A 14921-nucleotide genomic window follows, 5' to 3' on the forward strand; every position below is an offset into this window, starting at 1 on the left:
ACCAAATATATAATAGAGAAAATTGACAAAGTATAAGATTTGTTCTTTGGAAAATCATGGTCATAACTAGCAAGAAACATCATGATAAAAAAGAGACTAGACAAAAATACCAATAATAGAAGGAAAAGATGGCACCACTATAGACATTAAAAAATAATATGACCAATTTTATTCTAATAAATTTGAGAATCCAATATCATTTTGAGAAAATGACCATATTCCTAGAAAAACAGGACAACAAAGTTGATACAGAAATGAAATAAATTCTACTTCCCACATTTCTTAAATTTGCTGAAATCTTTTTGTTTTTGTTATGGATTTATTCCTTTGTGTATTTTTACATAACCCTTTTTGGGGATCTCAGGAAGGAAAAGAAGTGAATCACTACCCTGAGAGGGAAGTAGATATTTGAGTAGGAAGGCAAGTAGTTAAGGAAAAGAAGATGATTTGGAGAGACCCTTTGAATCTAATAAGAAAACATCATTTGGTCTCTTTTAAATAAGAAGGTAGAATAAAATCATTTTTTTATGGAGAAGCAGACTTATTTTTAATCTCCACTCTGTCTTTACTCATATGCAGCAAAATCAAAGTATTATAGTAATACAGAGATCAGCAAAGACATTGCATAAAGACCAGGTAAAAGAACATGTTTTCTTAAATGTCTTTTACTAAGTGTCTCTGTAAAAAACTTAACATAAGCCAGTGGCACTCAAGCTAATCACAAGACATTTCAGAAAATATAGTGAATAATATGGTTCTGGGCTTCAATAAAACACTATGCATATAACTGCACGGATATTTAAGTTTATTCCGGCATAGTGAGAGGCAATAACAACATGAGCAATGTCATGCTCTTTGAATAGTGCTGGTTTGTCTAATTTCCATTGGTGAAATTACTCAACCCATGAAAACAAGACAACCAATTTTTGTTTGCAGTCTCATCGCAATATGTGTAATAAAATTTGGGTGGTGTGACAATGTGTCTGTGAAAGTTGACAAGTTGGTAACTGCAGTGTGAAAGCTATTGCATTTTTTATCTTTAAAGAATTACTGGATCGTTAAATTAAATTTTATTCCTGTAGGCTGCATTGGACACATAAAAACCAGGTGTCAAAGTTCCCATATCTGTATTAGAGTTGCTGGTTTCCTAATGTGGAATCACAAAGCTGTACTCATGGATTATGTCACCTAATAATTACAGTTCCCATTTACTATGATGATATAAAAATAATTTAACAGGCCATCAAATAAAGGTTGCTTTTGGCTTTTAACCTAAGGGATTTGCTTCATATGTTGAACAGACATTTTATTGGATGATATTGTGCTAAACAGTTAGAACAAATTAAGCCTACACAAGTGAAGCTATTAAATAACCTTATCCCTTCCTCCAGAAATGTGCTTGATGATTATTAGTACCCATGAGGACAATCACTCAGTCAATTATTTCAAATATGGATTGCAAAAGTAAGTTTTTCCTCTCCATATTCATTTTAAACACTATTTAAAATTACACTTCGTTTGAATTTAGTAGGTGCAAATAAAAATCTTAGACAAGATTACCACTCCAATATATAAATACACTAAATTGAGCTATTTCAGAGCCTAATGAATCCCCTTGGATAAGACGTTTAGCCAAAACCTAAGCTTTTCTATCTGTGAAATGGGGAATATAACATCTATAGCAGAGGGCTGTTTTGAGAATTAAAAAAAAATCTGTCTATATATACTGCTTAGAGGACACACACACATATAAAATGTGTTCAAAAAAGTGCACAACAAATTCAGATTTAAATATGAATCAGAATTAAACTTATTCTTAACAATCAGCATTTTTATCTTTTCCTGAATATATATTTTGAAGCACAGAAGAGTGTATTAGAGCACGGGTTCTAGAATAAGATTTAGCAGCAGGATAAATTGGGCAAGTTATCTCTTTTTTCTGCAAAATGGGGATTTTGCACATTTTACAGAGCACTGCAGTAAGGATTAAATGAGTTAACCATCAAGTGCTCAGAACAGTGCCTGGTACATAGTATGTATTTAACAAATGTTAGCTTTTGTTGTATTATTTTCCCACTGGGTGTTTTGCCAAGTGAGCAAGTATAAATACATTTACATGTATGTGTTTCCTTCCCAAAGAACATGTTTTGACGCATGGCTCCTCTTCACTGTTCACTGGGAAGGCTCATTGTTTTCTCAATAGAACCCACTTTTATGTGGCCACTTAATTATTAGAAGTGCTGCTACAGCCTACAAATATAAGACTACAGGACATGTTGGATATTAAGGTGGAACAAATTACACAAAAATATTTAGTTCTACTAACTGTAGAAAGTAAAATCTTGTATTAGTTTAAGTACATTTCGCTAAGTCAATTCCTGAAGATGATTCTGTTGACTTTCTACAACAAATAAGTAATAGGTCTTTAAAAGTAAACATAACACAGAAGCTTTTTATAAATGGTTTATGCAGGGTCACAGAATGCCCCTTCCTCTTCTCTCCTAACCACCATCCTCTTTACATCACCAACTCTTTTTATTTTTTTTAATTTTTTTTTAAAGATTTTATCTTTTCCTTTTTCTCCCCAAAGCCCCCCAGTACATAGTTGTATATTCTTCGTTGTGGGTCCTTTTTTTTTTTTTCAGTTGTGGCATGTGGGACGCTGCTTCAGCGTGGTTTGATGAGCAGTGCCATGTCCGCGCCCAGGATTCGAACCAACGAAACACTGGGCTGCCTGCAGCAGAGCGCACAGACTTAACCACTCGGCCACGGGGCCAGCCCCTACATCACCAACTCTTAACAGTCTTTGGGGAACACTTGAACTCCCTCAGCAGGGTTAGGTAGCCATCCAGGGGCTCTTCTAACACCTTAGTCTACTCCTCAGCCTCCTCTTGACCTATTCATTCGTCTTTTTCACTAGATTCTTGAGGATAAGGATTATATCTTTTTAAAAAATATCATATATTTGTTACCTGGTATAGTGCTTGGCACAAAGCTGATTCTCAATAGAGAGTAGTTAAATGAATAAATGAAGATACTTCCTAAACTGGGTGGTTACTATGATTCAAATAGTTCTGAATATGTCCAATCACCCATTTCCTCCGTGATTCATTTACCCCTGTTTTGTTCCATAATAAGAGACAGCTCTGGAGTTCCAAACTATAACTCAAGAATGTACAACCCTGGATACCAAAGAATTCATTCACTAGGCAGTGTAAGAACTATAATGGAGAGTTAGTAGAGTCGTTGTTCTAGGTGAAGAATCATCGTGTTATATCATGTAACTGTCAAATACTTATATGAACAGAATATTCTCTGCGAACTGGCATGGAGGAACGGAAACATTTAGGACTCTGGATTCCTGCTCTGCTCCTTTTCTTAATTTCTCCGTTTGTATAATGCAACACCTACTTTTAGAGTCACCATGAAGTTTTAAGACACATGTCTAAACTCTTTGGCATAGAATAGGCATTAAAAATATTACTACTGTATTATTAATTATAATGCTTTGACATATAAATTTACCTTAGAACTCTCTCATATTTGTCTTTTGAATAAGAAGATAGTTACACAGAAATAGCTCTGGATTCTTTAGTCCTACTCTGACATATTCCACTTATTTCTAGGTACAAGTTTTATTTATCTATATATTTTTATGTATAAGGCCTCTCCTATTTGGGTACATACAAGTCTGCCCATTGGTCTTCAGATAATAAAATTAGGATATCTAAAAACTAATATGCTCTAAATACTATACAGATGATAAATTAAACTACTGAGAATTAAGTATCTTTCTGAGGAGCTTACAATTTAATTTATATCTAAATTAAGCAGGCTTGACACATTTTGACAAAGAACACCTGTGAACGTGATCTTGTGATTTACTCCTGAGAGGAAAAGATCTCTTCATCTGAGGAGCATTTTTAGATCAATCATTACTATTGTGAATAATCATGTTTTGACATTGTTCAGTAACTATACAATTAAAGTTAATACACTACTTTAAGCTAGCAAATGTTAATTTTTCTTCACGGTGTGATGTTCAAAGCATCAGTCTCCTCTTTGCATTCTTCAATTCAATCTGTTTCCATGACAACCATTGAGAGATATTTTTAATGATTTTATTTTCTTACAAAAACAAAGCTCTTGAAAGGCAAAATATTTTTTATTTAATTTTCTTCATTTGTTTTTTACAGTTATTCTAATAAAAATTAAGATTTCATTCGTTATGGCCTTTGGCAGTACACAGAAAAGACTAAGTAATAGTGATTAAAAACAATAACTGAAAAGAATCAAATAAGAAAGAATTAAAAGGAGGAAGAAAATGAGGTAAAAACAAAAAGACAACTTCAAACTCTATCTTCTCTGACAATTTATTTTCAGAATGCATAAAGGCCATTGCGCAATAAACAGCTGGTCCACTTGCTTAGAGGCTAAAAGAAATAAGGGTGAGCCTGTTGAAAAAAAATCAATAGGTTTAATGAGAAATTTAATATACTCAAAGTCCTCTTTCTATTTACCTTTTATTTGGTTTCTGAGAGAAGTTATGTTTGTGGGGCAATACCCATCCATTTGCTATAGGCAGATGTATGATTTCCTTTAGCCTGGTAAGACTAAACATAGATGGTGAGAATAAATGGGATGAGAGTGAGGAAGACGACTCAGGTAAATACAGACTGGTGCATGTGATTTCTTAATAGGGACAAATTTACATTTCATTGTCTTCTGTGCAGGGAAAATTATCTATAATATTTTAAACTTTTACCAAAGGCAGAATCTAATTACTACAGAATGTACATTTTATAATCATGATTTCAGTTTCCAAAACTTTACCTACGTATTTTGGTCACAGAAACCATCTCAGAATTGTTTGATCTTTAATATCAGTTCTTTCACATTTTCAGGCATATGGCATTCCTGATAAGCAGAAGAGATTTAATATAAGAGATACTGCACCTAATAGAGTTTTATAAACAAAAAACAATCTCGCTTTTGCTCAGTTCATGCTCTCTGTTCAAGCTGTTTATCCATTCCACACATTTTATTAAGTTCTTAATATATTCCAAAGACCAGGGATATAGAGGTAAATAGGACAGATCTTCCATTTTTCATCTTAAATCCTAGTTTGGAGAAACATAAAATAAGCCAACATGCATTCATACTTAAATAAACATTTTCAGATAAAGATGAGTCTATGAAAAAAGTAAGAAATCCAGAATTAGCATAGAGAGTGAATGGGTGAGGCACGGGGGCTGCAGTATTAGGAGCAAAGCTAGTCAAGGTTGTTATGGTAGATATGTCAAGTCCTGAACGAGGGAACAAGGCACAGAAATATCTAGGGAAAGAAACTTTTAGGCATATAATCTAGATCCATTAGGAATACATATATGGTCCTCATTCCCACCTCCTTAATTTACATAATAAACATAATTTCCATAGTACTAATTTATGAAGCAGACTACTTTCCCTCTTGGTTTAATTTTGTTAACATCTGTGCATCAAGATAATTGACTTAGATCAAATTTTATGGTCATTGATCCAAAGGATGTAAGTCTTCACTCCTATTTGGTGATTAAATATTATATATTTGATTTAACATACTATACTATTATCAATTCAACCAATTCCATTGGTGAACGTTATGAACAGAAGGAAAATAATCTGAAATATTTTGTTAATTTTTAATACAAATAATTCAACCTACTAGATTTGGATATGGCTATTTCCATAGCAATGATATTCATTCTACCTCATTTTTACAAGTTTTGGTATAGAATAAAGAAAAAAGCTTATCTTCATCTATTTATAGCAAAATAGACTTACTACCTGACTTACTTTCCCGTAGGTTTTCATTAAATTTTGCTCTTTTGTGATATTATTTTAAATGATAAGGTCACTTCTAATTAATTGAAGTTATACAAACTCTATGTATTTATTCATTTTCTGTAGGATATCCAGGGGATGTCAGTGCTCATTAAATCATAAAGAGTGGGATTCTAGACAAAAATGTCTCAAGGGGCTGATTTCTTCTCTAGCACACAAATGGCCAAGTGGGCTGGTTTAATACAAAACAAAGGAAATAACAGTACAGCCTACGAGCAATAAGAACAACAACAAGGAAGCTGATAATAACATGATTCCTCAATTAAAACATGTAATCAGTTTACGCACTTCTAAAAGAAGTCAAAAAGAAAGCACATCACTTTCATTCCTGATTTTTCATATGCTAATAAGTATGGACCTTAAACTTCAAACAACTGTATTAGTTTGAAAATAAGTGCTTATAATACAATTAAACATGAATATTTTGAGCTGCTTGTTTTAGTAATAAATACTCATCAGACTGTATAAGGAGGCATTTTGTCCAGTAGCTGCAGATTTATTTTTAAAATGTGTATTATCAATAAATTATGCCTTGTTACTAGAGAGAGTTTACAGCAAATTGGAACAATCTTGGGATTTAAAATCAGACAGAAACCAGATCTCACTAATGCTCCCTTCTTACTTGCTACTGAGGAGAGTTACTCAAACTTTCGGAGTTATGGTATTTTCACTTGTATTATGTGAACAACAGTAACAACCTCCCATAGCTGGTCTGGTGTATAAATAACCTAGAAATTAGAAGAAGTGGGTCGCTCTGATTGGGAATGAATTACCTAAACTCTTAACAATGTCTCCATTTCATTACCTATTCAGATAATTAAGTTTGTGTTGTGTACATCTCAGCATGGGTGGGAGTTATAATGAAACAATGGACATAAAGACTGCTTTGAAAATTATAAAGTTTTATGAACATATATCTTATTAAAAATCATTTTGGATTTGAGTTATATGCATATATATGTATTAAATACTTGTCCTTGAAAGTTTTCTTATCTAGTCTCTTCTCTGTAGTCTTTTCTAGAGCAGCAAGCACCTCACTCCAGGCCATGGTCAGAAGAATGGAAAATGAGCCCTGAGATAAAGAATACATGTTTGGAAGTGGCAAATCACCTCATCAAACATAGAGTGTCACTTGGTTATTTTCTACCTAACTACAGTCTATTTATAGCCGCAAAGACTCACCATTAATTATGGGAAAGTAATTTTCTCTAGACTCATTGCTGAACACATAAAATGACGTTTTTTGATCTCCCTATTTTGATTTCCATAGATTTTTTTCAACTCTATTCCTCATAAAATCCTTGACCTTCTTATTTCTGATTCTTATTATCTCCTTTGTTCTCATTTTAAACTTAATATTGGAACTCTGATTTGATTTGTACTACTTTCAGGTAGAGTTGGCATTAGGTATTTTGTTTTTGTTTTTAACATGTAAACTTGTGTTACACAAATTTAAAAGAGAGGTTTCTTCCCTGGCACACAAGAGAGGATGCTCCCCAACCCCTTAGGTTACAAATTGAAGATAGTTGCTTAATAAGAAAAATCTCTCAAACCTCTCAATGTTCTTATTCAATTTGAAAGACTTTAAACTAAATAAATGTTTTCAGAATTTAAAAAGCAAGTCATCTGAATTGCCTTATAGATAAAACAATAAAACCCTATTATTTTTAATCAGGTCAGTTATTGAGGATGCAATGGTGAAAACGGCTATGGAATTGGCCATATTTATATATCAGTCAACGCAAAGCAGAAAATAATCTAACAGATACATACAATCATGGGATTATAAAGAAAAGGTCCTGTTTGTCTTTATGCCGCATTATAATGTATTATTATCTCATTTACAATCTTTGTGGTTAGCCAATGTATACAATTCAAATAGTGACTGTGTTTTTCCCATTCCCAACCTAAGAGAGACATGGTAGAGTGACCCTCTAGATTTAGACTTCGGATTGTTGGAATCTCAGCTTCATTAGTTATTGCCTAAGTCACTTTTGGTAAGTTTTTAACTTTATGCCTCAATTACCTTCTCTGTAATATGCGGATAATAATGATCATACCTATCTCTTCAGATTGTTGTGACTATTAAAAATGAGAATACATGTAAAATGCTTAGAAAAGCTCCTGGCACATAATAATCAGCCATCATCCTCATCCTCTTTCTTGTCATCATCCTCATCGCATTATTTTTGGATGGGAGATGATTTTATGGGAAAACTTCAAATGTTCTGGGTGCACAGAATGGAAATGTAGCAGAAAAAATGCTACCTCTCAAACAAGGAATGCATTTATGGCAGAAGCTAGCTAAATATTCTCAATTTTGCTATTCTGGTCATATAGGAAATTATATTTCCATCTTTCCAATAGATACATTGGGGTATGTCATTGGTTTCTAGTCAACAGCATCCGGGTAGAAGAGATACATATTACTTCCAAGCCTAACCAGGTATCTCCATGATCACCCACTCAGATTCTTTCCTTTATCTGACAAACTCAGAGGTCTTGTGTTTAAGGGAGTAGCCCTACGAGATGAGAGGAGCAGGGTTCCTTGCATTCACTGTTGGAGAGTGAAAATGACCTGAATCAGACTAAGTCATGAGCAAAAGCAAATCTTTAGCATGTGAAACCTTTGAAGTTTCTGAGTTTATTTGTTAAAGCTCCTATCCTTCATTTTCTGTACTGATTACCAAGCGAATATCTCTCAGCTTTAAATCCATTCTTCTGTATTCTACCTCAAGATGCTGGAGCTTGGAGCCTTCAAATGAGATTTCTCCTTTGACATTGACCTCTCCATCAGGTTCTGCCAATGCTAGTACTAAAGGGAACTAGAAGTCAGGAGCAGAGAGAAAGGACAGTCTCCTTCTTGCCTACCCTCTGTTTCTGTTAGTGTCATCCCAGCAACATTTCTTTAAGTCAGCAGTGGAGGGTCGGTCCACTTTCCAAGTTTTTTTTCACACTCCCTGAACTATCTTCATTACACCCTCTCCTCCCTCCCATCTGAATAGATAAGGATGGCCAAGCACATTCCCTTCAGGGGTCTGGGTCTTAGATCCTCAGGGTCCCTCCTCTGAACTCTGCAGTTTCCTGCAGCAGCTGAGAAACACCTCTCCGTGGAGTCTGGGGTGCAGTTCTGAGGGGCCTCACCTCTAGCCCTTTAGGTTCAAATAACACTAGCCTCCTCCTTTGGTTACTCTTCCTTTTGGGTGGTTGTTACTTCTCAGAGTTACTAAATTTATGTACCTTTTTGACTGTTCAGTTTTCTAAGAGCAGATTAATAATTTTCCATGGCATATTCTCTCTGTTAAAATTACTGGTGTGGTTTCTATTTTCTTGACTGTATCCCAACTTTTAGAACTATCCAAATACAGAAATTGGTAGCCAAAGCCTGTGCTACCATAACAAAAATCTGAAATACACGGCATTAGTTAATGGTTGGACAATGGGCAGCAGGGAAACTGATTTCAAAGGTAGAAAGCCATGTGTCTGCATGACGTTTTGGCAAAACTCTTGGCAAAAGTGCTATTTGATTTAACTTGAGAGGCAGACAGTGGACCTGCTTGGCTGGCAACATTCAACATAGACTGAAAAATAAAACTTAATAATGTATATTGACTGTTATTGGTCAGATTCAGCAAGGTGTTACAAGGGAAACAAGGGCTCAGGAATTAATTAGCCAGTGTGAAAGCAAAGCTGACTGGCAGTAGAGAGAACCTAGAAGTTTCAGGGCTTATTGGGCAAAATGTCTGGCTTCTTCTAAACCCCAAATAGTGGGACACGACATTGATGCAGGTGTTGAGTAACAAAGGCCCAATACAAATCTACATTTGAATAAAGAGATTCAAGGCAAATACGAGATTTAGAGCTGACACTCAGTAAAACTTCTCAGTTGAATAAAGTATCTCTGCACAAAGATAATGTTAAGGATGTGGTCTTTCTGCCTATTTTTTCAAGAGTATGATCTTAAAAGAGAGACATTGGAGAAGAGAAGGCAAGGGCATCCAAGAAAGAACTTTCCCAGGCACGTGGACCATTGGGAAGCAAATAGATTAGAACCCTACTAAGATTTCAGAGAATTGTAGTACTAAAATACCATGATCTCAGAATTAGGAGCTTTGAAATATTTAGGACTTAAAACAACTCTTTGTCCCCAATTTTTTCCCAAACAGGAAAAAATATTTTAAGCCTATACAACCCTGAACAGACCCTTCAAAGTTGGATATGGAGAATGATAGAAAAGGAAGAACTTCCCAGAGGGCATATGCAGATGCTGGAGCGAACTATGGACAAGGGAGGTCTCCCAGCAAGCAGGGTCAGAGCCTATTCAAGGATTCTCCTCGACCTCTAGCTTAGGGGACTTTAGACTGTCAGTCCAGCAAGATTTCACCTCTAATTGCGACGTGTATCTGATTCTTTGTCTTTCCAAGCATGCATGTTTATTGTGATTTCCCTCTTCCTACTCCTCTCTTATATATCGGGTATATCTGTATGTTGGGAGCTGGTTTCAAAATACAGATAATTTATTCACCATCATCATCATTTGATGAGGACAATAAATAACCAAGAGTCATTAGTTTTTCATGGATCACGGATTTGAGCTAAATCCAGTGGCTGAAAGAATTCTGAGTTCTCTCTCTTAGAAAGTAATAATCATTTTTCACGAGAGAGTGGAAACGTAACATGAATATTTGGTGACCAGAAAGGTAGGCTGTGGTAGAGATGGGCTAGATGCTCACTAGTTCCATCTGCTTTTCCTGTTCAGATAGCTTCCTAACATTTATCAGTCTCCCTTGCAGTTCAGATGGAGCCATGAGACTAGGTTTTGGCAAATGGAAGGATATCTACACATTCAAGCCTGTTCCATAATAGCCCACACACGATGGCCCACTAAGTCTCTCCCCTTTTCCTCAGTGACCTAAGAGGTCATGAGCTTAAGAAGATGGCATCAAAAGATGAAAAGATTCTGTATCTTTGAATCGTCATTTGGCAGTGAACCTCCAAGGAGAGCTGCCCAAGATACATGGGTCATGTCATAAGATAGACATATTTCATTTTTCCATGTTATAGAAACTGATATTTTGGGGTTATCTTATAGTGGCAGGAGGTTACTCCTTTACTACAGCATTAGATTTGAAAAGATTAATTACTAGATTTAATTAAATTGGTAACTTGATGCCTTTTTATTTCACTAGAAGTATTTGAATGGGAAGAAAACACCATTAAGAAAGTGTGACAGTGTGGTGTAGTAGAAAAAGCCTTGCCTTTAGAAGCCTGGCTTCTACTAATCCTTTTATCATTTACTAATGAAGTGACACTGGCAAAGCAAATTAATTTCTCTGGGTCACAGTACACATCTGTAAAATGAAGTTAATATTAGGTTACCCAATTATAGGAGAAAACCAGGCCAAATGTTTGCTCAAAATTCTTCATGGTTTTGATCTATGGTTCTATGAAATAGAAATTAAGCACCAAAGCCACTCTAATGAAAGCACAGAAGTAATTTTTTATCTTAAAATTTTTAGCTATTGCATGACATCTATGAAAGTCCAGCTTTATATATAAATATTATGTAACACACATGTTTAAATGGTGTTAACTCATGCCAAGTAGTTTTATTGAAAATAACAACTCACAAAAGATCATGTTGGAGTAAGATGAAAGAGGGCAGATAATAATTTCAAAGAATCTATCCCGGAGAACATTGACTATCCAGTCATGTTGCACACATTTCTGCATACCCTCTGCCCTTCCCCACAATCTAAGATGACAGAATTTAAGCAGGATTCCTACTTCTATTTCTATGTTTTGTCAACCAAAAGCCTTTCCTTTAGATGGTTTCTCTTGATATTCACTCAATAATGTTTGCTCAGGATCAGTATTTCTACGTAAAAATAATAGAAATTATCCCATAACTCAAAAATAAAAGATATCTCTAAAATCTTTGCTCATATTTAATTATATGTTCATCAACTAACAAATCAGGCTAATGAAAACACGTGTTCGTATAAAATGGTAAAACAATAATTAAAATATATCTAACGTCAATTTAAAACTTAGAGACTGAATGGAATTTTTCTTAAGTAAAATCATAGAATGTTCCAGCCCAAATCTAAACAAAGAACGTGTAAAACTCCTCTTGCTAATGAGCTCTCTTTTCCGGATCACTGGGAAATAACGGCTAGCAAAAGCCAAGTATGTAAACCCAAAGCAGAAAACAAAACATAAAAGAGGATATTATTGATTTGGTCTTCAAATCGTTTTTGCAATTATTTAATTCCCAATTTTATATGAAAATTATAATTTTTGAACCCTTTTTTCAGACAGTTTTTAAATATATACAGGAAAATACCGAAGTTGTGATTCTGATTTTTCATTATTTTTGGATAACTCTGTACTTGATTTTCCTTCACTGACTCTATTACACAGGTATAGAATGCAAGATATAAACTTTAAATATCTCTTTAAGGTCACTAACATAATGGAAGTGCAATGCCCAAAGAAATAGAAGGAAAAACAAATTGTCGTTTAATCTGAATCAAACTCAAATATTATATTACATTACGATATTTTTATTAATATCCATTAATTAAACTCAATCTAAATGAACAATATAATACATTGCAAATATCACTATAAACAAGAATAATGTTTACTTAGAAAGCCATGTCTCTTCCCATTTCCTTAGCGTCCCATTTACATACAAGCCATTTTGAGGTAAAATAACTTTTGACTCACCAATGTGGAGGCTTGTGAGACATCAGCCAAATCCCCTGAGATCTCGGGTGTTCGAGTGTTGTTTGGGATTCTGTGAGGGTTACGGGCTATCGCTTCACACCAGCCCAGCATTTTCTCCTTCCTCTTATCCCTTTTCAATTTCTGAAATGCTGAAAACAATTTACATTCCCTGAAACAGGTCACTCATTTTAGTCGTCTGTTTTTGGAAAAGGTACATATTTGAAATGAAATAAGCAATTTAATGAAATACCAATGGAGACATTTTATTTTAACCAGGAATCATAAGGGGAAAAGAAGGATATGCCGATTATTAATATTAACCCAGAACCACAGAACAATGGAAAGAGTATGCTTCTATTCAAAAGGCCTAACATCTTTTGTACCCCGATTTATGGCACTTCTAGACTACGGGAACTCCTTGCAACAGGTTCTAAGTGTCATTTTCAGGGATCATTTTATAACAAGAAGATCTTACCTTGGGAGCTAAGAACAGATCTAGTTCCTGATATATCTACATATTTCAATGACATCTACAATTTGGCACAGATCTTCAACTGAATGCTCTACACATGCAGAATAAATTGAACACAGGCCAGGGATAAAGATTACTCATTCTGGCAGCAGCATGATTATCTCCTTCATAAAGTTCTGCCAACTAGAGGAGAAATTTTACTGCAAGCATGGTAAATTTAGTATACGACATCCATCACCAGTATTGTCTACTCAAAAATAATAATTTAACAAATCTCCTTACTCTATCATGAGTAAAAATATTCCACAACTCTTTCCAGCTTTCCAGAGCTTCTCATTTGGGGGAATGTTTTTTTTTTTCCTTGTCTCTGAAAAAGTTATATCAACAATGCCTTTTAACTTAATGGAGAAAAGACTGCTTCCTTTGTAAAGTTTTACAGCCTACTTTTCCACTCCACCACCCTCCGTAATTAGAAATAGTTTATTGCAGGTCTTTAGTTAAATGCATTACACTGTCAATTAAATATCAGAAATAATGTGGAGTAATTATTTTTCACAGCATCTAAAGCAATTAGCAATCTGGTGGTTTATAATATTTTAGGGATTCAAAATAGCACATTTCATAGCTCTAAGAAAAGTAACATAAAGAAAGGTTGCACTAACGGATTGATGAGTTATTACTCTAAATGACAAAACACTCAAGTTAAATGGATCTGAGCAATGTAAATAGGGAAATTATAAAAAAAAAACTTTCATAAAAATTAAGTCTAAGATACTCAATGGAATGGATTTCTTAATGAGACTGGCAATCTCATACGGGTGAGTCATTCATTCGACATGGAGGGAAACGGTGAGGGGAGCTTAAAAACAACCATTTGAAAGAGCAACAAATTATTAATGCTTGCCTTTTTGAACATATTGCTTGAGATTTTATTGAAAATTCTTATCTATGTTATACGAAATCTGCATATCCAACTAATTTGCACTCCACAGAAAGTAAATATTTCTGCATTCTCAGTATACAGTATCTTGGTTACTCATCAGCTTTTAATTACATTTCTTGAAGTGTGCTAAGAGTAAATGAAAATGAGTATCTTTATTCAAAGGCAAGGAGTGAAATGATACATAATGACCAAAATAGTTTAATCAAGTATAAACAAATGTTCTACTTGTAAGTCATTTGCCTATTTTTAAAAAAATTTTAACTCTATAATTAAACATCACTTTAGTACTTACAATAAAATATTGAATTCAGGCATGAATAAAAAGCATAATAAAGTGGCCTACAAAATTGTGATATTATCAATACCCATTCTGGGATATGATTTTAAAGGCAGCTAACTTTGTATTTCCCATTCAGTTTCTGAGACTGAATAAGACAGTTTAATTTCATTGGCAGCACGCTTTTGTGGTGGTGATCATCATAGCTATGTTCCTCCTTATTCAGTCAATACTAAACCATAAGTATTTGTTGAGCCCTTACTATATTGTAAGTACTGAAGTAGGCATGGAAGAGCCATAAGATGAGGATTACTATCATTTTTTATTTGAGTTGGATTCAGTGCAATATTCTAGAGAATTTTAAAATCCGAGAACAACTAAGATCTTTCTGACTCTCTAATTTTTTGACTTGTAAACTTATTTGCTCAAGTATGAGGTGCCTGCCTGCTCCTCTCGATCTTAGACGTGTTCCCTAAAGTTGGCTTGTGCAAATCATCTTTTTGAACTGTTTTGCTGAACTGCTATCAACACCTCACCATGAAAAAAGCTTTTCAACTTTTGGCTATACCTGCTGAAGTAGTATAATAAAATGTCAACTGCATTCTAGTTTTCTT

The 14921-nt window shown here is 34.4% G+C and overlaps 1 protein-coding gene across 1 annotated transcript in view; it reads right to left on the reverse strand.

Moving 5' to 3' along the window:
- The window catches only part of MARCHF1 (membrane associated ring-CH-type finger 1), a 289583-nt gene extending 276857 nt beyond the window's left edge, over nt 1-12726 (reverse strand). The window contains exon 1 of the mRNA XM_046655644.1: nt 12616-12726. Coding sequence (XP_046511600.1) covers nt 12616-12726 — 111 coding nt within the window. The remainder of the gene's footprint in view (nt 1-12615) is intronic.
- Nucleotides 12727-14921: the final 2195 nt, after the last annotated feature.

This window comes from Equus quagga, chromosome 3 (assembly GCF_021613505.1).
Source record: "Equus quagga isolate Etosha38 chromosome 3, UCLA_HA_Equagga_1.0, whole genome shotgun sequence".
NCBI lineage: Eukaryota > Metazoa > Chordata > Mammalia > Perissodactyla > Equidae > Equus > Equus quagga.